Source organism: Fistularia commersonii, chromosome 20 (genome assembly GCF_037954325.1).
Source record: "Fistularia commersonii isolate RoL2024-O1a breed Wild chromosome 20, RoL_Fcom_v1.0, whole genome shotgun sequence".
Lineage (NCBI taxonomy): Eukaryota > Metazoa > Chordata > Actinopteri > Syngnathiformes > Fistulariidae > Fistularia > Fistularia commersonii.
Genome location: NC_141303.1, coordinates 15,473,125 through 15,498,793, shown reverse-complemented (window position 1 = coordinate 15,498,793; position 25,669 = coordinate 15,473,125). Strand labels below are relative to the sequence as shown.

At 43.8% G+C, this 25,669-nt stretch overlaps 1 protein-coding gene across 8 annotated transcripts in view; it reads left to right on the top strand.

Moving 5' to 3' along the window:
* Positions 1–25,669, top strand: part of tbc1d32 (TBC1 domain family, member 32) — a 100,403-nt gene that overhangs the window by 37,006 nt on the left and 37,728 nt on the right. For all 8 annotated transcript variants that reach the window (XR_015107698.1, XM_086167350.1, XM_086167354.1 and 5 more), the window contains 4 exons: positions 4,857–4,979; positions 8,008–8,116; positions 10,566–10,659; positions 10,744–10,863. Coding sequence is in view for 7 of the 8 variants with exons in the window: in XM_086167350.1 (XP_086023476.1) it covers positions 4,857–4,979; positions 8,008–8,116; positions 10,566–10,659; positions 10,744–10,863 (446 nt within the window). In the remaining variant the exon portion in view is untranslated. The remainder of the gene's footprint in view (positions 1–4,856; positions 4,980–8,007; positions 8,117–10,565; positions 10,660–10,743; positions 10,864–25,669) is intronic.

The following is a 25,669-nucleotide window of genomic DNA, read 5'->3' as shown; positions in this document are numbered from 1 at the left end:
TGGTCTGGAGGTTTGCTGTTTGCTATGATGATGGAAAGGCTGACAGAGGAGGTTAGACAGGAACCTTTGTGGATTACATGGAGGTTTGTAGACAATATTGTGATGTGAGAGCAAGGAGCAAGTGGAGGAACATCTAGAGAGGTGGAGGTATGACCTAGAAAGGAGAGGGATGGAGGTTAGCATGAAAGGATCAGCGAGGCAACGGGAGTTGAGGTGAAGAAGGTGGAGGAGTCCAGAGCAGTGGAGATGGTGGAGACATGAGTCCAAGCAGGATGGAACGGGCGGAGAAAAGAAAGGGAAGGTGGAAAAGATGGAGGTGAAGAGCAGTTGTGCTTTGGTTTACAAACAGGAGGCGGCCGAGATGAAGACGTTGAGGTTCCTCTGTGGGGTGAGGAGGCAGCACATGTTAGATGTTCTGGGGATGGTTTGGACATGGACAGAGGAGGGACGGAGAAGATCTGGGTAGAGGGATGCTGAGGTTGGAGGTCAAGAGGAAGCCCAAGGAGGAGGTTCATGGATGGTTGTCTTTAGTTTTCCAGGTGGGCAGGCAGCCAGCGGGGATTGATCCGTGGGGAGGCAGATTATGTGAATACTTCGCCCCACGCTTGTTTTCATCACATCTCCATCAGACATGGGGTTAATCTGCCTGATCTTGACAAGTACAGACTTGAATGTCAGCTCCAACAGCGACAACAGGGAGTTTGTCAGGAAAGAAATTGCTAGGAAAAAGAAATAAATCCAGGAGTTGTAAATGAAAACTGAAACAAATGTTTTGTAAAACCTTTTTCTTGCAATCCTGAAGGTCTGAACCTGGCCTGGAATTGGAAGCATTGCTTGTTTGTTTGTCCTGGACTTTCCGCACTGTGGGTTAGGTGCGTGCTCGCTTCAGAAGCTGCCACAAGATGTGAGTGTGTGTGTGTCTGCTTTGGGTGTGTGTGTGTGTGTTTGTGTGTGTGGTGGTGTCACACCCTGAAGGACACTCACCCTTCCCAAAAGAACCAGACACCGTTCTTCTACCTCCTCACCCCCACAAGCTGATGGGAGCTCACCCCTTCTCATCCTGTGCTAAACACCTCTTTGTTGTCATGACAACAGGCCATGATACCCTATTTTTTTTCTCCTCCCTTGTTGAAATTGTTTGGATGCCTTGGTCCCACCCTCGTGGACTGTATGCACTCCTACAGAGGTATGGAATTTTGGCTTGATATTTACGAAACAGCGGTGCCATCTCTAAGACAAAGAAATGCTGTGAAGGTCTGAGTGGGAGAGGGTAAGTAGATGACGATTAGCGCTGGTTAGCGTTAGCATTGGAGAGCAGTGATGCTGTCCACTGACTGCTATTGGTCCATGATTATAGTCATAGAGGCAAATGAGCCAATGCTAATCAGATCGACCCCCCCACTCCCTTGACTTCCAAGTGCTGTAAAGCTTATTGGAAAGACGCTGGATAGCCTTACTTTTCTTGTCCGTTGAGGTTCCAGTCATCCTGGTCATGGTGAATTCTTGTCTAAATCTTCTTGTCGTGGCAACTGTTCTTGAATTTCTTCACTTGATGTTGATGTTCACTTTATGTTTTAGAGATATTTCAGCCCCCATCTCAGAGGCTTCTTCACTTCTAATAATCTGTCAGGAGTTTCCAGGGTTGTGGGCGGGTCCAGGTTATTGCAGATCGTTATGTAAATGTAGGATTTGATCGAAAGAAACTAGGCCTTAAGGGATTGTTATGCTAATGGTGGTGTTGTTCGTTGGGGATGAAGGATCAACTTTTTTGGGATTGCCTGGATTTGATGTGAAAAGGTAAGGCTAAAAAAGGAGTGAAACCTGTTGGATCTCATGTACTGAGGCTCTAGTGGATGCTTCTGGTGGTGGATCTTTCCAGGTTGTTTGGAGGGTGCAGAAGGTCCTGGTCTGTCTTGGTATTGATCCCAGTAAGGCATTATAGGCCTGTGAAAGGTTGTGTCTGAGGCCCCCTCCTGTGCTCATAGATGTTTTTTCTATTTTGACAAAGATGGCTTCTTTAAGTCTTCTCTGGAACCATCTGTCTTCTCTGGCCAAAATACGGACATTGCTGTCTTCAATCGTCAACCATTTGTGCAGAGGTTGGTCTCTCCAATGTAGATGTCATCAGATGTCTACATTGGAGAGAATAGTCCACATAATTTAAGTCAGGTTGAAGGGATATTTTTAAATGTATTTATTAATGTTACACGGGTCTTAAATTGTCCCCACTTGGTCCAATTACAGCTTCCGCCTCACAGCCAGAAGGTCCTCAATTGGATTCTGACAGGAAGCCTGAGTGGAATCTCCATGTTCTCCAGATTCCTCCAAGAAACATGCTGCAGGTTCATTGAAGACTCTGAAGTGCCCAGATGAGTGACTGAGAGGGTGAACGGATGTATGTCTCTATACTTGGCCCTGCGATGGACCTCTGGGATTGGCTCCAGCAGCCCCCCAACCCCAAGTGCGGGATTCATTCAAGAACTGTCCTGGCCTGAGGACACTTTGGGGTGCAGACTGGAGGAAGCAGGGATCAGACCACCAAGCGCTCATTCTGGGTCCTCTCGTGAAAATAGGCCCTTTCTCTTCTTCAATGGGAAACCAGATGTTCGGTTCTCCAGAACACGCAAGGGAATATCCATCACCCCACGGACGCAGATCCAAGACAGACAGAACTGGTGATGCGACTTTGATGACTTCAAAGGAGCAATTGGTGTTTTGGCGATTTTTCCAGCGTCAGAACAAATTCAGATTAATGGGTAAAACGTTGGATTTGAAACACTTCTTAATCTCTTGACGAAAACAAAGTTATGCATGGAGGTGAAAGCCTCCTTTGTTTTGGGGGTTTTATGATATCCTGGGCTGAATTTGCTATTCTAAGCCCCAGGTCAATGGTCATCAGTTAATACTTGGATTAAGATTATTATGAATCTGTTGGTATATGCACAGTGCATCCATCCATCCAATCATTCATCCATGTTCTACCTGTGATCTGGGTGGGGTCTCAGGGGGCAGTAGCCTAAGCAAAGATGCCCATACTTGGTCCAGCTCTAAACCTCTTCTTGGGGTGTCTCCCTGTGGTGGAACTTGCCTAAAACACCTCACCAGGGGGACATCTCGGAGGCACCAGATGCCCAAGCCTCCTTAGCTGGCTCATTTGGATGCTTGAGGAGCATCTGAGCTCCTCACCCAATCTCCAAGGGAGAGCCTGGACACCCTGAGAGGTTGGAACTAATTCCGTCCCCTCGTATCCATGGTCCCCGCCCACAGCTCCAGAGGGCAGGGTATGCATAGCTATCTCCAGAAAAGTTCATTTTCTAATGGGGCACCTTAAATTCATTCAGTTCATCGGAACCTGCTCATAACAGAACATCAGGTTTGTTACTAACTCGCTCCGACAATGCCATTGGTTTGCACAGCTGTCCACTGATCGGTGTCAAACAGAGAAGGTTGTAGGCACTGACAGGCTCTCGCCTCTTGCTGTTCTGCTGCATCCAATGGATTCACCAGCCAAACCTTGGCCACGCAGCACTCCAGGCAACACATATACTCAATCCAGCACACACATTCAATCACACACACACTCAATCACCCCCCTTCCCGGGGTCGGGAAGTGACACCCCCAATTACACCCCCCCCCAAAAAAAATAAAAAATAAAAATAAAATAAATAAATAAATATCCCCAGTACATTTGTGATCTAGGAGGTTAAACAATGAGGGATATAACAGAGATGGGAACGTAGAACATAATAGAAATGTTCTTCAGCTGAAGCTGTTTCATTGCCAAGCTAAGATTTTAAAGAGGCCTCCTGAGCACATGCTGGGAGGGGTGTAGATGGACTTACTTGACTCGGTGCACCATCCCGAACTGTATGCTGTTTAAAGGGGTCACTTCACTTGGTTCTCATGCCTGTAAAAGGCAACCTGTGTCACGGGTTCCAAAAACTCAGTTCTAAGAAGTGTCCAGCTTGAGTTAAGTTCCAGGAGCTAGTGTCAACCAGGGAAAAGTTTTAGCTTCACATTTCCATAGGCAGTGAGGGACCGGAGTAGGGACCACTGCGACACATGTGCTTGTAATGTGCACCCTCAGCTCCATGCTCAGAAACAAGTCACCAAAGAAGAAGAGGAAGACGACGTGGACAACATGGAGGTTCAAGCTGCCACAGCATTCATGGAATAATTATGGACTGTGAGAAGGTTGGAGTGTTTTAACTTCTCTCTGTTCTGAAGAACCCCACTTTTAGCTAACTCCAGTCTTATTTTAGCCAAAATGTTGATGTTCCTCTGCGAGCCCTGGAAACCCCTCTGGGGTGGAGCAGGCCAGAAGAGCTTGAACCTCTTCGTCGCTCCATTTCTCACTGCTTATGTCCATTTGGTCCCAAGAAAACATCTGAGGAGTGACCAGGATAGATTTGTGACAATTGCACAAAGCAGTCCACAAGAAGAACCTGATAGTGGGTTGTGGCTCATGAGCTCCACCAATCACCTATGAGCTCCTATGGAGCTAAGATGGTTCTAGGAGCTGAAGTTCATGGTGTATTAATAAACAGTTTGTTCTCATCTCATCATCTCACCTATGAGCTCCTATGGAGCTAAGATGATTGTAGGAGCTGAAGTTCATGGTGTATTAATAAACAGTTTGTTCCTTGGAAGGTTCTCTAATCTCCTCTGTTGAGAACGGATCCACTGAACACGAAGAAAAAACAGCAGGTTTGATAAAGACAGCAGACCGGCAAGATTCCTGACTTAAATGATCGCACTCTTTCATACGAAGGCCTTTCAGCCTGATTTGATCGCCAGCCCTCTTGTGACTATTACTCTGTTTTGTGTGTGTGTGTGTGTGTGTGTGTGAACGCAGGCTGCTCAGCGTGCTTTGCTGCAATCTGGACTCACTCCTGCTGCTGGAGAGCCAGTATGACATCTGCTCCACGTTGCTGCAAAGTCAGGAGGAGAACATAAGTGAGCAGAGCTTGGCCGAGAGGTAGGAGTTCACTTTGACTGCGACTCGTGGAACCCGTGCTAAACTGTTTATAATATAAATAATTTTTTTGCGCCCTGGAACCTGGGTTTTGTTTATCGTGAACAGTCCCAGTAAGATCTCGAGTGATGGATTCATGGAATCTGTGCCATTTATTGGGATTAAAAAGTTCCAAATGTGTAACAGACACAATATTCTGCTGATTCTGTCCCAATCGAGTTTAGATGTTCTTCACGTACTGGAGGACACCTTGGTTAAAAATCCCCTTCAGGTTTACCTGGTGGTGCTTTCAGTTAGTGCACAGCAGATCACCAATAGCTATTCATTCATTCATTTATTCATACATTCATTATGTACACCGCTGATCCTGGTGGGCGGGAAGGTGCCTATCCTGGCTGTGATTGGTGGAGGGTAGGGCTAACCCTGGATCAGTCACTCACAAGGTCACATGTGGACATTCAACGATTCACCTTCTCATCTGTGGACGCTCTCAGTTATCCAGGTCATGGTGAATTCTTGTCAAAATCTTCTTGTCTTGGCAACTGGACTTGAATTTCTTCACTTGAAGATGTTTCACCCCTCATCTGAGGGGCTTCTTCAGTTCTGGTGACCTGTGGGGAGTATGATTACCTTGATACTTAGTGGGATGACCTGGATTGGAATGTGAATAGGTAAAGCTGAAAGGGGTGAAACCTGTTGGATAATGTGAAGAAAAGGAGTGAACACGTGTCACTCCTTTGTTAGCTGTACCTATTCATATTCCAATCCAGGTAATCCCCTCCGTGAGCTGCCACCTTACTGTGGTGGAGGGGTTTGCGTGTCCCAGTGATCCTGGCAGCTTTGTTGTCAGGGGCTTTATGCCCCTGGAAGGGTCACCCAAGGCAAACAGGTCCCAGGTGTGAGACCAGATGAACTGTGGCACAGAAGAACGCCCATGGAGAAGAAAATCATTGGATTCAGTTTTCCCTTGCCCAGACACGGGTCATTGGGGACTCCACTGGAGCCAGGCCCGGGGACTTGGCTCTGCAACGAGCACCTGATGGCCAGGTCTTTACCCATGGGTCTCAGCCAGGCACAGCTCAAAGGCACAACATTGGTCCCTCTTCTCCTGAGCTCACCACCCACAGGAAGGGCCAAGGGGTTAGGGTGCAGTGTGACCTGGATGGTAGCTGGAGCGGGGGACCTTGTCGGTCTAATCATCGGATGCTGAAGCTGTCTCTTGGCACACGGAATGTCACCTCTCTGGCAGGTAAGGTGCCCGAGCTGGTGCCCGAGGCTGAGAGATTCTGACTAGAAATAGTCGGACTCACCTCGATGCACAGTGAGGGGTCAGGAACTAGACCTCTCTTGAGGGGCTGGACTTTCCATTCAGGAAGCGCCGGGCAGGTGTGGTATATTGATTGCCCTCGTCTTGGCGCCTGCACGACCGTTAAAATAATGGCATGCTCAGCAATAAATAACCAAAATATCATGTCTTTCCTCTGTTTTGGTGTAAAGAAGTACAAGAACATTAGGAAAATCTTGGAATTTCATGAACAATCCATTTACAAAACATTTCATGAAACACCTCATATTTCCTTCAACAAAAGTGAAATTTACTTCTATCATTCACATGTATGCATTGCAATCATGTGATCATGCGATCCCACTGATCGTACAAAGGCACAAAACTTTAACAAGTAATTGGTATTGAAAAATATAGCAATGCACTTCAAGATTAAATGAGACTTATAAAGAAAGGGATTTTTAAACTATTTACACATGTGCATATAAAAGCTGAATTTAATCCCTGCCTACGCCCTACAAACTAAAAAGAGTACTATTAAATGTGTAAGGAAGAAAGTGTTCACCTGTCCTGTAAATGTGTAAACTTCATCCATAAAACATGCTTACACATACAATACATACTGAAAATGCATGGAGTTGCATGAAAATTGAATTCCACCATACTCTTTAGTAAGCTGGTGACTAACATTAAATTGTACTTTTTCGCTAGCAATTAGCTAGCTGGCTTTTACCGCTGCTTCGCTGATTTCTCGGCTATCGGTGAAAGTGGACGCTGTTTCCTCAGACCCGCCAGCAATTCGTTGATCTTATCTCTTCTCAGTTGTCTTTGCAAGCTGTCATATTTTTCGTTCTGATGAGTCTCGTAGTGGTGCCGAATATTATATTCTTTAAATACCGAAACTTGTTGCAAACACGCCAAGCACAAAGATTCCCCATGCGTCTCCGTAAATAAATATGACGTAGTCTGTTTTTCTTTGAAAATTCTACACTCTTTAACTATTTTTCTCTATTTTGATTACGACATTTTGGCTAATGAGGGCGTAGCGGGGAGGTAGAGAACAGGGTAGAAAAAACGTCATAACAAGCAGCAGGTGGTACATTGATAACGTCTGCTGATTGGTCCGTCTCAGTGATGCAGATTGCCGTCTACTCTGACCAAAATAATGCGCCCCCTCGCGGAAAATTCTTGAATTGCATTTCATAAAAAAAAAATCCTTGTCTTTTATGCATTTTTTCACTTTCAAAATTATCCTGCGGGCCTGGTCGAACCCCTTTGCGGGCCGGTACCGGCCCGCGGGCCATATGTTTGACACCCCTGCCTTACACCCAGCGTCTGCAGATCAACTCTTCCATTTACACAACAAGCCACCATAACCAAGAACAGACCAAAAGCCTAGCATTTATATTTGGAAACTCCCCACAGGTAATTGGAACTGAAGAAGATTCTCGGATGAGGGGTGAAACGTCTTTGAGTGAAGAAATTCACATCCAGTTGCCACGACAAGAAAATTTCAACATTTACCCTCTCATTCACATGACAGAGATGCCTGTTACTGGCTGGTCCTCATCCAATTGATGCACAAGTAACACACCAACACAAAAAATGACGTTTAAAAATGTCAGTTTTTTCGAATGGGGTTTGGCCCAGCCCTTTCATAACGCCGTGTCTCGGTTTCTTTCTGCATGTACCTTCTTGTCATCTCCTTCGCTGTCTAATCCTGTATACTCTCTCATGCTGGCGCAGGCAACCGATCATCGACGGCCTGTCCATGGAGAGGAATCACGTCCTGGTTCGTGCCTATGTAGTCGGGGGTCCATCGGAGAGGAGGCTTCCACCTCGAGCTCTGCAGGAGGTCCTCTTTTAAAACCATGTACTTCCTTCTAGCATGAAACAAACGCCACTTCATCCATTTCTTTTCGTATCTATCTGTCTTTTTTAAGTACAACAAACAGCATACACAGAAGCTAGCTTTGAAATACTACAGAGAATAATCTCCCCTTTAAATGATATTTACTTGATATTACCAGGAAAAATGAATGCGCGACTAAATGGCACACTTCTTTTCTCTATTTAGCTCTTGTTTTTATAACCCATAATTAATGAAATGCTAAAATCAAATTTAACCCCAGAGTATGGCGCATTCATCATTAGCGCTAGCAAAAAAAAAATCACTGTGCTCTTGATCTGGGGCCTCATGCAGGATTTATGCGTCTGGTATTTATTGCAGATGAAAGGACCCTGCTGATCAGCAATGGAGCCCTTGGTCCTTGTTTGAAGCCCGCAGACATATTTACTCGGCTTGTTTTAGGGTGCTATCAATTATTTAGGCGTTGTTTACCCCAAACGCAGGTCAAGGAGAGGATTTGGAACGGGGGAGGGGGGATTCACAGTTTCCTTTGGAGTTTTGCCAAGTGGCTATTTATTCATTCCACTGTGTTATTTTACAGAACTTGGTGACTACCGTAATTTCCGAACTATTGAGCGCACCTGAATATAAGCCACATTGGCTAGAAATAACTAAAGAAAAATTTGTGTTCATATGTAGACCACACTTGTCTATAAGCCGCGGGTGTCCACGGTGCAACAGATATTTACACGTTTTTTTTTTTACTTTTAATTAAATACATACCAGTAACATCCAAAAACACATTCTGAAGATGTTTTTTCCAAACAGTGCCTACAACACGGCTGATGAAAAATCCATCCACCTTCTTCTGCCTATCCTGCACTCAGGGTTGTGGGGGATGCTGGAGCCGATCCCAGCTGTCATTGGGCAAGAGGCAGGGTACACCTTAGACTGGTTGCCAGTCAATCGCAGGCCCACATATATAGACAAACAACCATTCACTCACTCGTTCATTCGGGGCAATTTTCCCAATTTTTGCCAATCAACCTGTATGTTTTTGGACTGTGGGAGGAAACCAGAGAACCCAGAGGAAACCCACGCTGACACGGGGAGAACAAGCAAACTCCACACAAGGTCCTTTGTGCTGTGAGGCCAAAGCCCTAACCGCTGTGCCACCGTGCTGATGAAAAAGATGAATCATAAATAACACAAGGAAAAGTCATTTTCTATCCCTGCTTTGTCGTACTCCAACTGATTTCTATCTTGGTCTTCTGCGCACTGAAACCTTGTTGTCTTCTTCGGTGTCAGAATTGAACAACCCCAAAATTTGATGCTAAATCTATTTGTCCGATATGATGAGGCTAAATGTTTATGTGGTGTGATGTTTGTTAGCCTGAAAAAAAACAATAAATTAGCTGTATCGTTGTTCAAGCTACACTGTTCAAAGCGTGTGGAAAAAGTAGTGGCTTATAGTCTGGAAATGATGTTAAATAAGTCCTATTCTTATGTTGAAGTTCACAAAAATTAAGGCGAAATTAGGTGGTTCCATGTGGTTGACTGTTTTCAGGGCAGTAATGACATGTCAGTCAGTCAGCTAATTTCTCAGCGTCTGGTTTCACCCTCTGTGCTCATTTGGCACCCGAGCTGGAGCTGTGAGGAGGCCGTGAAGGTCAGGTCTGTGCTCTGGACCTTTCCAGGCTCCACAGGAAACCCAGGCAGCTTAGAATAGAATACAGTTTGGCAGACGCTTTTATCCAACACGACTTACAGTGGAGATGCCGACTATTGAACCCATGCGAAGCATGCACCCTACCACTGAGCCACATGTTTAGCCTCTGAACTTGGGACAGACGAAATAAAGCAGAGCAAATGTAGGCTCTTCGTCAGACTTCAGTCCAATCTTGCAGAAGCAGAACAGCTTTGTGCGAATGAAACAAAGATGGTAACGTTCTCGCACATATAGTAATCATCTCTCCGCTGATGCTATCACGGAGACAGCCAAACTGCAGTGGGGCTGCTATGCTTAATCCCCCTCGTCAGATCTCATCCGATTAAGACACAATAGAACTAAGGTGAACTTCTCAGAATTTTCCCACGGATGTGGCTGGATCGGGGACGTGGACAAACACACTTTGATGTAGTGGCTGCTCTGATGTGGCCATTACCTTGACGATTGACAGTGTCATGAGTGTGCGAATGGATTCAAACAAAACACACAAGGGAATTAATTCACTTGTTCCAACTCAGTCACAGTTAATCACCTTTTAATCTTCAAAACTTATTTCACAGTTGTTTTTTTTTTAATTTGATCCCCTTTGAATGATGCCATATGTAGAAGATTAGCAAGAAAATAGCAAATTAGCCATGCTAGCTTCTCCTTACATGTCATGAGAGGGTTCATTTCTGTGATTTGTGGTTCATGTGATGCTGTGATGTCGCCACCTGTACCGTCCAGGGAGAAGATCCCTACCCCTGGCCCATGTTTTCGTGCTACCCTCCACCTCCCTGCTATGCCCTGGAGCTGCTGGAGATCCCCCAGAACTCTGCCAGTATGTCCGGCATGGCCACTTGTCTTCTTTAAAGATCCTTTTTTTTTTGTTCTTCTTCACGCTGTGATCTTCCTCCTCCTCCAGCGGATCCTGAGATTGCCGCATTTCTGGTCTCTTCAGCAGAGGAGGATGGCTTGATGGAACGCTGCCGTATGCTCTACCGCCAGTGCTTGATCGGCAGGCCTCACGTACTCACTGGAAACGGTCAGATACTATCTGTTCATGTGCATTCACCTCATACATGGGAGTTTGTACCTTTACTTCATTCACTCATTCTCTGTAAACTCCACCGGAGCCGATCCCAGCTGTGCCCGATTTAGAGACATTCATCCATTCACCCTCTCATTCACATGTTCTATAGAGGCATGCAACTATTCGCCCTCTCATTCACGTGTCCAATAGAGACATACATCTCGCATCCTTCCTGCCGGCTCTGTGAATTTAGGAGAAACTTTGCGGGGAATCAAAATGATCTTTGGAAAATAGCAAAGTTTGGGGAAACAGCTTGAAGGAGAGGAGTCTACATGAAGCTCATCCTCAAATACTATGGAGTCCTTCAATGCACAGACTGGCAGTTTGGCCTTCACCAGGATGGAAGTTTGTTCACTAAAAATGAAAAAATGAACAAACTCCGCCCATGTGGCTCCAGATTTAAGGACAGCTTCAAATCCATCACTGTCTAAAGCCCCGATGCAATTCGCTATCGACGCTAGCAAAAATACACATTTAACACACATCTCCGAGTGTGGTTCTTGTGCACATACAAGATGGTACGAGGGCTTTTGTCATGACTGCCCAAGAAGTTAGACAATTTCATGGATCACACTAAAGAACTGAGAAGCAACAAAAAATTAAGAGTCAGATCGAAGCTATGTAGAGGGTAGCAGGGAGCAGGTGGGACAAGATCCTGAGGGACCAACAAAGACAAAGAAGTAAAATGTGCAATCCAGTAGTTACACAAGACGTGAGTTAATTGGATGGCATGTAAGACAATTGACACCTCTGAGGAATGAGAGATGAGATGAGATGAGATGAGATGAGATGAGATGAGATGAGATGAGATGAGATGAGAACAACTTTATTTATCCCGAAGGAAAATGTTGTGCCAGAGTTTCAAGCAAAAACATAACAGTAATAGATAATAGAGGGAGAATAAGAACTACAATAAAATATAAATTGTCAAGGTTGAATGAATGAATTGGTTGAATGTACACCAACGAGTGATGTCGGGGCGAGGAGAGCAGTTGGGGGCAGGAAAAGATGGCGAAAACAACAAATCAATGCAGACGTGACAAGAACAAAGCTGCAAATTGATGCAAAGGTGGATTTAAGAAAATGGAAGCGACTTCCAGAGCAAACGGAGAACACGTGCACCCACAGCATCATGGCTCTGCTTGTGGAGCAGCGCGTCCCTCCAACTAGAAGGTCGTCCTGTATGTCGCAGTGCCTTTGGGTAAAACCAAGCTAGACCAAGCTGCTCTGTGAACATTTATGATTGAAGTGGCCTTCATACCTTCATTCATCTGTCTGGTTTTCCAGTGGACTTACCCTCTCCCCATCCACATGACGATTACGAATCAGTGAACAATATGTTTCCTTTTTGGGAATATTGGTTCCATAGTAGAGAAGTACAGAGAAAGTCAGAGGGAGCTGTTCTGAACTTTTGTAGACCTAGAAAAAGCATGACTGGATGCTTAGAGAGGAACTCTGGTATTGTATGTTTCACTCCCCTCCAGGAAACACAGTAACAGAGTTCTTCTGTTACTGATGGATATTTTTTTTCATTATTTCATCTTGAATCCAACGTTGAATTATTAAAGTAGTTACATAACACATAGTAAACAGACTACTCTATCACCCAAACAAAAATACAAGGAATCATACATCATAAAATACACACATGCCCTGCTGGCTGCATACCACTGAGAGACAAATTAGTATAAATCTTCACAGAACAAACATTTGAACAGCGCGGCTTGCTAGCTTGAGCCGCGAGTCAGAAGCCATCATCCCTCAGGGGAAGTGTGCAACATTAAAAGGTGTGAAACCCCACTCTACACGACGTCACATCCCATTAACTAAAGACACATATGACATGACACCCAACGCATTCTTCACCCAATTAATCAAGTGATCAGAAATATGAAAAATATAAATGAAAAGAAAAAGAACGGTTGCCACAATGGTTGACTTCATCATCAAATGTGATTTGGAGTAAGTGGTGCAAAACTTATTGATCAGTCAGGTGCTCAATTGTCATTGGCCTGCGATTTATAATAGCTATCCCTTAATACAGGAAAGTTCTCAATGAAGCAGTATTGAGTCTTTTGCCAGATTTATCAAGAATTGCTGTAAGAACACTCCTTATTTGTCTTCCCATACTCCTCCCATATGACTCGATGATGGCACAGTCATAATAAAATGACATCTATAATCCTTCAACTGTCCATGCCCTTGAAACTCCTTTAATGCATTAGTGAATTCCCTTCTGGTGCCCACAAAGTTGGTGCTGTCAAACGTTCCCACGTATTGCAATGAATGTACAGAGGGCATTAATGAAAGTATCTGAAGTCAGATCATCCAGCATTTCAATATTTACAGCTCTGGAACACATACATTTAAAGAGAAGACCATACTTCTTCAACTCCTTTCTTGCTTCCTTCACGTAAAAAGGACCAAAACAATCCAGGCAGAGTAAGTAAATGGGGCTGTTGTTTCCATTCTTTCAATTGGCAAGTCTGCCTTTTTGGTTCCAGTGTGCATCTTCTATACTTCCTACAGGTTGTGCACTTGAAATATGAGTTGCAACTGCATTGCTGCATCCTATGACCCAGACTCAATTGGCGTGCAATTCATTAACAGTTATTCCTCTCCCTTGATGATGCACTTTTTCATGGTAGTACTAAATGACCAAAAAGGATATATGACTAGCCTTTGGCAAGATGGCTGGATGCTTAATGTGGGGGTGGAACGTAGATCTTGTCAATCTACTCCTAGGATGTCATGTTCATCGACGAATGGGGCTCAATCCGTGTAGCCTATTGGCCCTGTGGAGCTTACTTCACCACCCCCTTGAATACTTTCAATTTCAGAACTATGTGTTGAGCCAACTTAATGATAAATAACTCTGCTTCTTGTCGGTGCTTGTAGCATGGCTGTAGTTGTACCCGCAGTTACTGAAATGCTTCACATAACGCTTCAGACATGCAACAGCTTTAACAGCCCTCTTCCAATCAGTTAGATCAGCTGAAAACTTTTTCAGCTGATCTAACTAGATCACCTCCGCTGACTTCTCCCACCTTGTCGTCTCCTACAGGTAGCTGGCTTTTCCATAAGAACTCTGGACCAGTGAACCAATAAGAGGCCGTGAGCTGGTCTGCTATCAGGCCTCTTGATGCATGGTCTGCAGGATTATACTCTGACTGAACAAAGCGCCATTGCTGTGGGTCAGTGAGGGGCCTTATCTGTTGAATTCGGTTTGCCACAAACACGTGAAAGCGTCTAACATCGTTATTTATATGTCCCAGAACTAATCTTGAGTCTGCCCAGAAGTATTCTTGCAAGCCATCTAGTTCAAGTTCATTCCTCAACATAACACTTGTTCTAGCTGCCACTACGGCTGCAGACAGCTCAAGGCTAGGTATTGTTGTGACCTTTGTAGGGATGACACGTGCTTTGCTCATAACAAATGAGCAATGAACATCTCCACTTGTATTGATGGCTCAAAGATACAAACACTCTCCATAACCTACAATAGTTGCATCAGAAAAGTGGTGGAGGGCACATTTCCTCACATATGCAAAGATTGGAGGTAGATTGACACCTTGTCATTCTTGCTTTAGACAAATTTGGAAGATCTTGCAACCATTGCTCCCATTGATATCACAAGCTGTCAGGGAGTGGCTCATCCCAACCTGGCCTCTATACTCCTGCCCACGGAGTATAAAAGGTGTGACAAACCCCAATGAGTCATAAATGGAAGTAACTATTGCCAGCACCCCCTTCTAGTCATAGGCTGTCCTTTAATGGTGATTCTGAACTGAAAGTCATCCGAAGACACGCACCACTGGACACCAAGGACTCTTTCCTGGTGGAGGTCTCCAAGGTCCAAATCACTAACACTTTCAGCGCATTCTTCTTCTAGAATAGTCCTTAAGACTTCCCGCTGTTAGAGATTAACTTGTGTAGACGGAATTTGCCTGTGCCAGTGTTTCCCAACCTTTTTGGAGCCACGGCACATATTTTACGTTACAAAAATCACATGACACACCACCAAATAAATAGGTCAAAAACTTTTTTTAACGAGTTAGAATGAAACCGTAGTCTCAATTTACTTAGTGTGAAATCTAATATATCTAATATCTGTAGATTTGTCAAGTTGCTATGCAAATTTCCCACTGATGTGCAACATTTCCAGAACACTTTTTTGCAATGTCCGAAGACATATCATCAATATATCTGAAAATGGTATTATTTGAGAGAACTCGGGCTATTTCTTTATCAACGCCAGAGCAGAGCATTTCTTCTACAATGATTTTGCCGGCAGGTAGTATTAATGTTTTGCTACGGTGTGTGGCTGTTTGGATTTGGAGATGAGTTCAGCAAATTTGTAGCAAGCTTTCATTGCTTTCTCACTTGTCTTGGTAGTTTTCAACAATGCTGCCTGTTTGTTTATGCAGATACAAGTACCGTAATTTTCGGACGATAAGCCGCGACTTTTTTCACGTAAACAATGATGCGGCTAATATATGGACTTTGGGTGGGGGACGCTAACGAGCCTCACGCCGCTCAAACATTTATCCTCGTCACATCGGACCGATGAAATGACTGGGAAATTCTGAGTCCGTTCAACTCCAACACCAAAGAAGAGGACTTTGACGATTTTAGTGCGCAGGAGGAAGCCCGAGATAGCAATCGGCTTGCCGGTGCAGCTTGTATTGAGGTGCGCTCAATAGTCCGGAAATTACGGTACTTTTTATTTTAAAAATGTATCACGCAAAGCGTCACTAATCACTCCGATACACAGATGCACAGTTTTATTCACTACCCGTTGCCATCAAATGGGCACGCTGCCCACAAAGACATAGGAAGACCAATTATTTGCGTTGGATAAATAATTTTTGGACAAATTAGGTGAAAGTGGGCATTTTTCCATGGCACACCTGATGATCTCTCACGGCACACTAATGTGCCGCCGCACAGTGGTTGGGAAACACTGCCATAGAGTGCTCTTGCTTCCACAATAAGTCGAATTGCCTCAGCTTCAGATGACACGCTTGTCAGCCCATCATCAACGTAAGTTTCTTTAAATTAACTTAATTGTTTCTTGGCTAAACTTCTCCTTCCCCCGAGAGGCCAGATGTTGAAGTCCATAATTGGCACATCTAGGTGATGAAGCTGTTACGAATAAATGGACCTTCATTCTGAACACTGTTGGTGGAGCCTCCAGATCACCATAAGAACTTCAGTTAGTCTTGATCTTCAGGTCTTACATGAAATTGGTGCAACATTCTTTCCATGTCACACATAACTGGAATAGGTCCTTTACAGAACCTATAAAGAACAAGAGCAAATCGAAGACTATTCAAATCTTTCCTGGTTTTGAGGCTGATAACCCATGATGCGGTATATACCAGGCAGGGAAATTATGAACTTCTTGTTCTGGGACTTTCTCTGCATCACCTCGACAAATAAGATCATTCATGAAATTAACATAGTCTGAGAAATAGCCACTCCTCAGGCACACCTCTTCAGGCACACCAGGCGCTGATCTGCACAAGGCTTGTTGTTTGGCAGACCTGGTCTTTGTCCTTTGAAGGTCTGATTTTTGCTTAATATTCCACTTTTCAACTTTGTCATCCTCTTCAGAGAAGGAATCCTCTTCTACTCATTCATTAAAATCTGACTCAAGCATCTTCATGACATCATCTGGAGTAATTGTTTCTTTGATCTGAGTTCTGAACACATAATGGACTTCACCTGTAAGTTGATCTGGCACCTTATGCTGAGGAATGACTTGGTTTACAATGATTCGGTGACTTATACCAAAAGACATAGTGTTCACCTGGGTCACCATAGCTGACGATGCTCCAGCCCAAGTCAGTCCTCTGTGCAAAAGGCTCATTTTCCTTCCACAAACAACCTCCCTTAGAGCCTGTGGGCAATTGTATCCTATTAGCAAGCCGATTTCACATTGTTTTTGTGGAGCAATATGCTGTGCAAGATGCTCTTGATGTGGCCATGATTTTGCAGTTTCAGGACTGGGAATGTGTGACCTATTAGCAGGGATAAATTTATGGGTGTACACTGTTGGAACTGTAATTTTCTTGGTGGAATTCAACCCCATTATTTGTCATGTCACAATTGTCTCCCTTGAGGACATCAGTGATAGGTTTAGTTTTATAGGTTCAGCTGCTATATCCAAGGCATCTACCACATGCTGCAACATGAAAGAGGAATCACTCTGTGAATCCAACAGGGCATAAACGACAATTTCTTTCCTTGAGTTACTTGACGCAATAACTAGAACTATTGCTGAAGTTTGAGAGCTAGTGCCAGTCTTTAAAATCCTATTGGAAGTAGTTTCTGCAATAGTTTATTGTGATGTTGAACCTTCTTGGCTTGAATCTGCTTGGACTCCTGGTCGGAGCGGTCTTCATGTAATCAAGTGGGATGACTGGAGCAGGTATCACAAATCATCGGCCTCTTACATGTTCTTGACTGATGACCTGGGTTCAAACAGCCAAAGCACAAATGCTCATGTTGAACAAATTTAACTCTTTCAGCGACAGTTTGCTTAGGAAATTTGTAACACTTTTGGAGGCTGTGTGCTTTTCTTACAGAATATGCAAGTGACCCATTTGTCATTTATGTTGGTACTGAAAGTTTTGGCATCAACAGTTTGAGTTCTAGAGGCAGCCCAAACTTGAGTCTTAGTTTTGAACTTCTCTGGCTCGCCTGCCCATATAGTGTGGTGAGAGGTAACTGGGTTACATGCAATACTAGCAGTGACGTGCAGTGAGGTTCACGGCTGGTGAGGCACTGACGTCATCACAGTCAGATTTACTAACATATGAACCCTAGAGAGTAACTTATTCACCATTTTATTGGCAGCAGTTGACATGTTTTGTTTAAAATATTGTATCAACATTCTTAACATATACGAACTGTTGCATATAAAGAAGCACATGTAAAAAAACATTAATATCTCTTACCTTTACTAAATGAGGTCCATGCGCCGCTCCTTCTGAAGCATCAATAACTTGCTTGTAGAAGTTTTCCGTTTCTTTCTTTAGTTTTATAAGTCTCTCTGTCTCAATGGAAATCACAGCCAGTGAAGACAGTCGTCCTTGATTGGTCCTGTTCCGACTGTATGTTTTGAGTCTTTTCGGTGCCGAGAATGACCGCTCCACCGATGATGTCGTAGCCGGAACGGTGACCACCGGCCGGAGCAACCTTGAATGAGATCCTTCTGGGCCAAAAAGACGCTGCCTAGGAGATTTACATTCATCCCTCACCATTTGAGATCGGCAAAAAATAGTTGGATGGCTAACTGTTTACTGCTATTGCCTGCTATTGCTAATTCTATTATTCTGAAGCCGAGTACTAAGAAAGATCCCTGGGATCAGCGGTGCCCCGCCTATAATGAGGCCCCGTCACTGCGTGCCTCACTTAATGTCTCTTCGCAGTCGTTTCATGATTATGAGAAACATGAGAAACACGAGAAACACGTTACAGTTGTAGATGAAAAATATTCAGCACATCAGCTAAACAATGGAAATTTTGTTCATATATTAAAAGGGCTTTTCTAATAGTGACATCCACACAGACAGCAATACAGTCTCATTGCATAGCATGCCAGCAGAGCTAGCACAATCATTGCGCAATCCATAGTGGGCTCAGCTGGTTGCCACGTCACTGCACATCTCTTTTTCATATTTGAACGGTAAATGTGATTTTGTTTTAGCGATTTTGGAAAAGAAAAACTTAAAATGGTGAAGCTATGTGGAAAATAACTTTATAGTACAAAGCACTCAATAAATATAACCATTTAATTTATTTTTTCAATTTTGCATTTTTTTCTTTCCAAGATGACAGGTGAGGCCCGGCCTCCCCTGCCTCCACTGACTGCATGTCACTGAATACTAGCCTCCATGGACAAGAATGTTACAAAATAGCTGAAGTTTGGAAACTTTTTGTGTTCATGTTGATAGTGTAGCCTTTCTATTCCATCTTTGACATAAGTGTTCAGGCAACTTGGGAACAAGTTTTTGGTTCTCTACTGGATCATTAAGAGTGTGCAAATTTGCATTTTGGGACATGACATATTCACAATTACATAGAAAGTCAACATATTTTCTTAATGCAGTACTATCTAGGGCAGGGGTGTCAAACTAATTTCTCATCGCGGGCCACATACGGCCTAGGAAGATGTCAAGTGGACCGGACCATTGAAATAATAGCATACTCAGCAATAAATAACCAAAATATCATGTCTTTGCTCTGTTTTGGTGTAAAGAAGTACAAGGACATAAGGAAAATCTTGGAATTTAATGAACAATCCTTTTACAAAACATTTTTCTCGAAACACCTCACATTTCCTTTGACAGAAGTGCAATTTACTTTTATCATTCACATGTATGCATTGCAATCATGTGATCATGCGATCCCACTGATCGTACAAAGGCACAAAACTTTAGCAAGTCATTGGTTTTGAAAAATATAGTAATGCACTTTAAGATTAAATGAGACTTATAAAAGAAAGGGATTTTTAAACCATTGACATAAAATTTAAATTGAATCCCTGCCTCCTCCTGATGCATCCTCCTGATCACTGGGTTGGACATTGGATACATGATCTGATTGTTTTGCTGATTGCACAGTCATGGGAATGTCAAGCTTCTGTGATACAAGACTCTGACCCATATCAACATTGGCTTCATCGTATACGTGCAGCTTTTCTATAGCGGCATCCAATTGCTTCAGTTTTTCCAAACAATCCAGCTCTCTCCTTAAGTTTTCAACAGACTTTCTTCTGGTGGCATTCTCCTCTTGTTGCTTTTCTTGGAGAGCAGCCTTTTCAGTTTGTCTTTTAGTTTTTCTGTCAAGTTCCTATTTCTCATCCCGGAGGCGTTGAGACAATACTGCTGCTTCTTGGTCTGCAACTATCTGCTTAACTTTAGCTTGAAGTGCATCCAATTCCTCTTGCCTTTGCTCCTGCTCAGTCAGGATGTCAAGCACAGCCCTTGTAACTGCATACTGTGCCTCAGCTTCCTTTCTATTTGCAAGTGAGTCATTAGAGCAAATAGAATTAGGCCCACAGCCTTTGGTAACAGAGAGACAGATACTGGAGGTTAAAGAAGCAAATACAGAGCTGTCTTCAGGCCAAAGCAACTCATGGTCATCTCCCTGTATGCGAGACTTAGCATTCATTATTATGGCACTGGTGATTGAGATACTTTTATCCAAATTAGAATGGTTGTTATGGGCTGGAGTGTCAACTGTCCTATAGGCATCGTAGATATGATTAAGTTCCTCCAGTTCCTTTTCAATGTGAACTACATGTTCTTGAATAATGTCACTTGGATGGTTTTGTTCCACAGATCTTTATGTGACTTTGGCTATTACTTTCCAACATTCATAAACATCATTAAAACGGAGCAGTAATTTCTTTAACTTGTCCACGTATAGACGTTTGCCTTTCTCTGTTAGTTTACCTGATCTGGTGTTTTTACAAGATATATTTTGATCATCAGGCAAATTTAAAGCATCATTCTGTTTTGGCTTTAAATCACATACCTTTCCTCTGTGAATCGGCTATGGTGCCTAATTGCGGTACCTCAAGTAGTGTCTTACACTCAGGCGGATCTGTATCGCCCTTACCACAATGAGACATGATGAATAGTAGCAAGAGGGTGATCAACATGAGATAATGAAACCCATTACATAAAGAAGGCAAAGCCCTAAATGCTTTAGGTTGAACACTGAACAGTAAAGATAAGGACCATGTAAAAAAAAAAAAAAATAATAATAAAGGGACCTCGGCAATGGAAATACTTCAATTCAGTTGCATTTATCAAATTCCATTTCTTTTCCCGTTTCATTAAATGTCTTTCTTGGATGTCACCAATATACCTCTGATACTCATGAACCCACATTTAAAAATGCTCATTAATTGTTTGGAGTCATGGCAACAAATATCTGAAAAAGGGAGATAAACTCTTGTTGGCTTATTTATTTGATGACGTTCGTCCGCCGTCTCGTTGATGTCTGACTTTAGATCAAGAGTCTCGTAATGGAAGCTTACTTGGAATTCTAGTGTCTTCAGCGAAAGGATGAGCTAACTTCAACTTGATGCTCATTTCAATCGCAAGGACAGCTTCACTCCAAACGACAAAATTAATCTTCCGCGGCAAGGTAACTTCAATCCATTGTCTTCAGCTCCGAGTTCGACCGAGTTCAATCACTCCCCTCAAAAACACGGTAGGCAGAGTTCTTCTGTTACTGATGGATATTTATTTCTTTTATTCCTCTTGAATCCACGGTCGAACTATTAAAGCAGTAAAATAAGACATAGTAAACAGACAACCCTGTCACCCAAACAGAAAATACAAAAATGTCAAAGGAATTATGCATCATAAAATACACACATACCTTGCTGGCTGCACACCACTGAGAGGGAAATGAGCTTATATCTTTATGGAATAAACATTTGAACCGCGCGGCTTGCTAGCTAGAGCCGCGATTCAGAAGCCATCGACCCTCGGGGGAAGTGTGCAACATTAAAAGGTGTCTGTGTGAAACCCCAACCCACACAATATCAAATCCCATTAGCTCAGTGCTTCTCAACTATTTTCTGTTACGCCCACCCCAGCAAGAAGAAAACAATTCGCGCCCCCCCACTCTCTGCTGCGACTATAAATAATATAATTTGTCGATAAAATTGTTATAAGTACACCTCTGGATAAAATCATATCCTTTGTAACATTAAGGAAAACCAAAAAAATATATATTTCAACTTACAACAAAGAATATCTTTATTAACATTGTTTTTAGTCTGTAACAGACAGGGTAAACACACCGGTCTTTCCACGTCTCCCACAGTGATGTCACAGTGAAGCCAAGTGCTACATACTTTTTTTCATATTTCCTTTTCATAGCTTTTGGATGACTTTCTTTCGTCTCATTATCGTCGTCTCTCTCCGCCTTTCTTTTCATCCCTGTGAAAAAAAATTATCGTTGTCTCTTGAGGGTTTGTTTACTGCAATTCATATAGTCTGCTCGGTGCAAAAAAAAACCCTACACCATAGAGCTAATACTCCCTGTGCGCACACTGATAATGAGAGCACCACTGCCAACTATTGTAGTGGATATGCAATTACACTTTATTCTAGTACGGCGAAAAAAAACATGTTCCCCAGGGTCACACGCAATAGTGGAGCGCACCCCACTATTTGAGAGGGACTGCATTAACTAAAGACACATATGACATGACACCCAGTACATTCTTCACCCAAATAATCAAACAATCAGAAATATGAAAAATGTGAATGAAAAGAAAAAGAAACAAACCACATGCAAATTACATTTTAACAGCTAAAGTATGAGGAAGTCTGGAGTGGCAGAAAAATATGGTAGACTGTTGCAGGACATGCATAGTAGCTGTGAGACAGTGGTGAGGTGTGCTGTGGGTGTAACAGGGAGGTTCAAGGTGGAGGTGGGACTTTATTAGGGGTCAGGTCTGAGACCCTTCTTGTTTGCAGTGATGATGGACAGGCTGACAGATGAGGTTAGACAGGAATCTCCATGGACCATGATGTTTGCAGATGACGTGATCTGTAGTGAGAGGAACAGGTTGAGGAACATCTAGAGAGGTGGAGGTATGCTCTGGAAAGGAGAGGAATTAAGGTTAGTTGCAGCAAGACTGAATATATACATGTGAATTAGAGGAACCCAGTTGGAATGGTGAGCCTCCAGGGAGTGGAGATCAAGAAATTGGAGGATTTCAAATACTTAGTCACCAGTCCAGAGTGTAGGAGAGTGTGCAGAAGAAGTGGAGAAACGCGTTTATGCAGGTTGGAATGGGTGGGGAAAAGTGTCGGGATACTGTGAGATAGAAGACTATCAGCCAGGATGAAAGGAAAGGTGTACAAGACAGTGGTGAGACCAGCCATGCTGTATGGTCTACAAACAGTGACAATGACCAAAAGACAGGAGGCAGGGCTGGAGGTCACAGAGATGAATATGTCAAGGTTATCTTTGGGAGTGACCAAGATGGTTCGGATCAGGAATGAGTCCATCAGAGGGACAGCACATGTTAGCTGTTTTTGAGAGAAGGTCAGAGAAGCCAGACTGAGATGGTTGGGTCATGTACAGAGGAGGGATAGTAAATATAATGGTAGATGTATGCTGAAATTGGAGGTCTAGAGGAAGACCACAGAGAAGATTTATGGACTTAGTGAGAGGATATAAGAGGAGGATACAGAGAATATGGTTAGGTGGAGAACTTGGATTCACTGTGGAGACCCCTGGAAGGGAAAAGCCCAAAGTAGAAGAAGAAGAAGGTTCCGTTATAGGTTCATCGACAGAGATCGTGGCCATATTAACGTGGCTTGTTGTTCTGCTCAAGGGATTGCTCCAGCCAATCATTTTCCTCCATTTAACCTGCTCCTCTGCATCAGGCCATTTAAACATAACATTCAAGAAGCAATCCGGCTACACACACACACACACACACACACACACACACACACACACACACACACCAAACACACACACCATCTCATTACGACAGCTGAATCTTGTCGGCAATGCTTTTAAGAATCCCTCGCCGCCATCGACATCTGCTAGTAAATGTCACCGACGCCTTCGCTTCTCGCGTCAGGAGCTGAAAAAAAGAGCCGCAATTCGGCGGTGAGGAGAAAAAAAAAAACTCCCAAATGAAGGAGACCCTGACAATATTGCCATTTATGCGCTTACTTGGTGATGATTACTTCCTTTCATCACTCCTCTACCACCACCGAACCCCGGTCAGGGAATGACGTCCGCCCAATCTAAAGCTTTTCACCGCCATCAAGATTCATTATTTTCTTTAGCTTCCGTCTGCTGCAGAAAACGCGGCTGTATGGCCAATCATCCGCCATGCAGAACCCGGCATTTGGCTGCTGAAGTAGAGCAGCGTGAAAGGGACCCCGGGGTTTGCACACTTACTACCGCATTAGGTGACTTCCGTTGGGGTTTGTTAAAGCATCGATTCGCAGCCTGAGCAGATTCTGATTATTTCCCAGGGTTTTTTTCATTCAACTTGGAGGTGAAAACTAATCCGCCTTTTCAGCGCAGATGATCTGAACTGGTTATAAATTTGCTGTGTTAGTTGTCTTCTCACTGGAGGAACCTTGTCAGGAACAAGACCATCTCTTGATGCTTGGTGGACCTCTAACGGGGTTCTTCATAGTGCAGGGAGAAGATATAAACACTTCAAGCCATCTGATTGTCCAAGGTTATTATTCCGTGAACACTGTGGCAGCTTCCACCTCCATGTTGTCTGCGTCGTGTTCTTCTTCTTCGCTGGTCTGTATTTGAGTATTGAGCTGAAGGACCTTACTGTAGTCCCTCACAAAAAGGAGACTAAATGGTTCCCCATGAGGACGCTACTTCCTGGAACTGGAAGCGTCCACTGATCCCATTATGGTCCTCCTCCTCCTGGACCTCCTCTCAGTCGGGGTAAGCAGTCAACAACATGAATCCTGCTGGTAGTTTTCTGCTCCTGCTGAGTTATCCAATCTGGAACAGCATGGAATCAAGTGGTCTCAGGGGGATGACATGAATTCAGAGGAACATCCGGTGTCTCCAGACCTTTCATCTCGAAGGGAAGCTCTCCACCTGCCTGGAAGATGCTGACAAAAAAACATGACATGATGTCCTGGAGGCACCATAGATTGTGGGTCCTCTCAAAGACCTGAGAAACATGAAAAACTATAGATACTTTGATGACAGGTGTCAGAAGAAATATACTGATGGTGGAGATGAAGGGCCCAGAGCAGCTCCAGCATCTACTCACAGATTATTCATCCCTTGGTTTGGGTTTGGAGGGGGGCGGCTGGAGCCGATCCCAGCCATGATTGGGATCACCCTGGAACAATCACAGGACAGCATATAGAGACCTCTGACCATTCACCCTCTCACTCACTCTTCTGGGTACACGATATGGTAGTATGTCCCTATATGAGGCCCTGTTATTGGTCCGGGGTGAAACCAATCCCAGCTGGGCTTCACTCCCTTCCCCCCAGACCCTGAGTGCAGAATAAGAGGTGTAGATAATGAATGAATGCAAAAATTTTTTAATTCTTTTCCTGGCAACTGGACTTCATTTCCTTCACTTGAGGACATCTCAGCCCTCATCCAAGAGGCTTCTTCACTTCTGATCTCCTGTGGGGAGTTTCAAGGGTTGGTGGCAGGTCTAGGATATGGTGGTTTGTTATGTAAATTCAAGAGTTGATGTGCAGAAACTAGGTCTAAGGGGGTTGTTATGCTAACGGAGGTGTCCTTCGTTGGAGACAAAGCAGCATGTTTTGTGGATTATCTGGATTGGAATGGGAAAAGGTAAAGATAAACAAAGGAGGGAAACCAAAGGAGTCCATGGAACTCATTGACTGAGGCTCAGGTAGACGTTACCACCAGTGAGGTGGATCCTTCTTGGTTGTTTGGAGGGTGCAGAAGGCCCTGGTCCATCTTGGTGTTGATCCCAGTATGGCTTTGGATGTCGGTGAAAGGTTGCGTCTGAGGCCCCCCTCCTCAGAGATGTTTTTCGGATTTTGAAAAGATGGCTTCTTTGACTCCTCTGGAACCATCTTTCTTCTCTGGCCAGATTACGCAGATTGCTGCCTTCAAAAGGTGACTGTTGTCCTTCTGGTGTACGTGGACCATCGAGTCCTGTCCTGAGTTGGTGGCTCCCCCATGTTGGACCAGCCATTTGTGCAGAGGTTGTTTGGTCTCTCTGAATCTGTGTCTA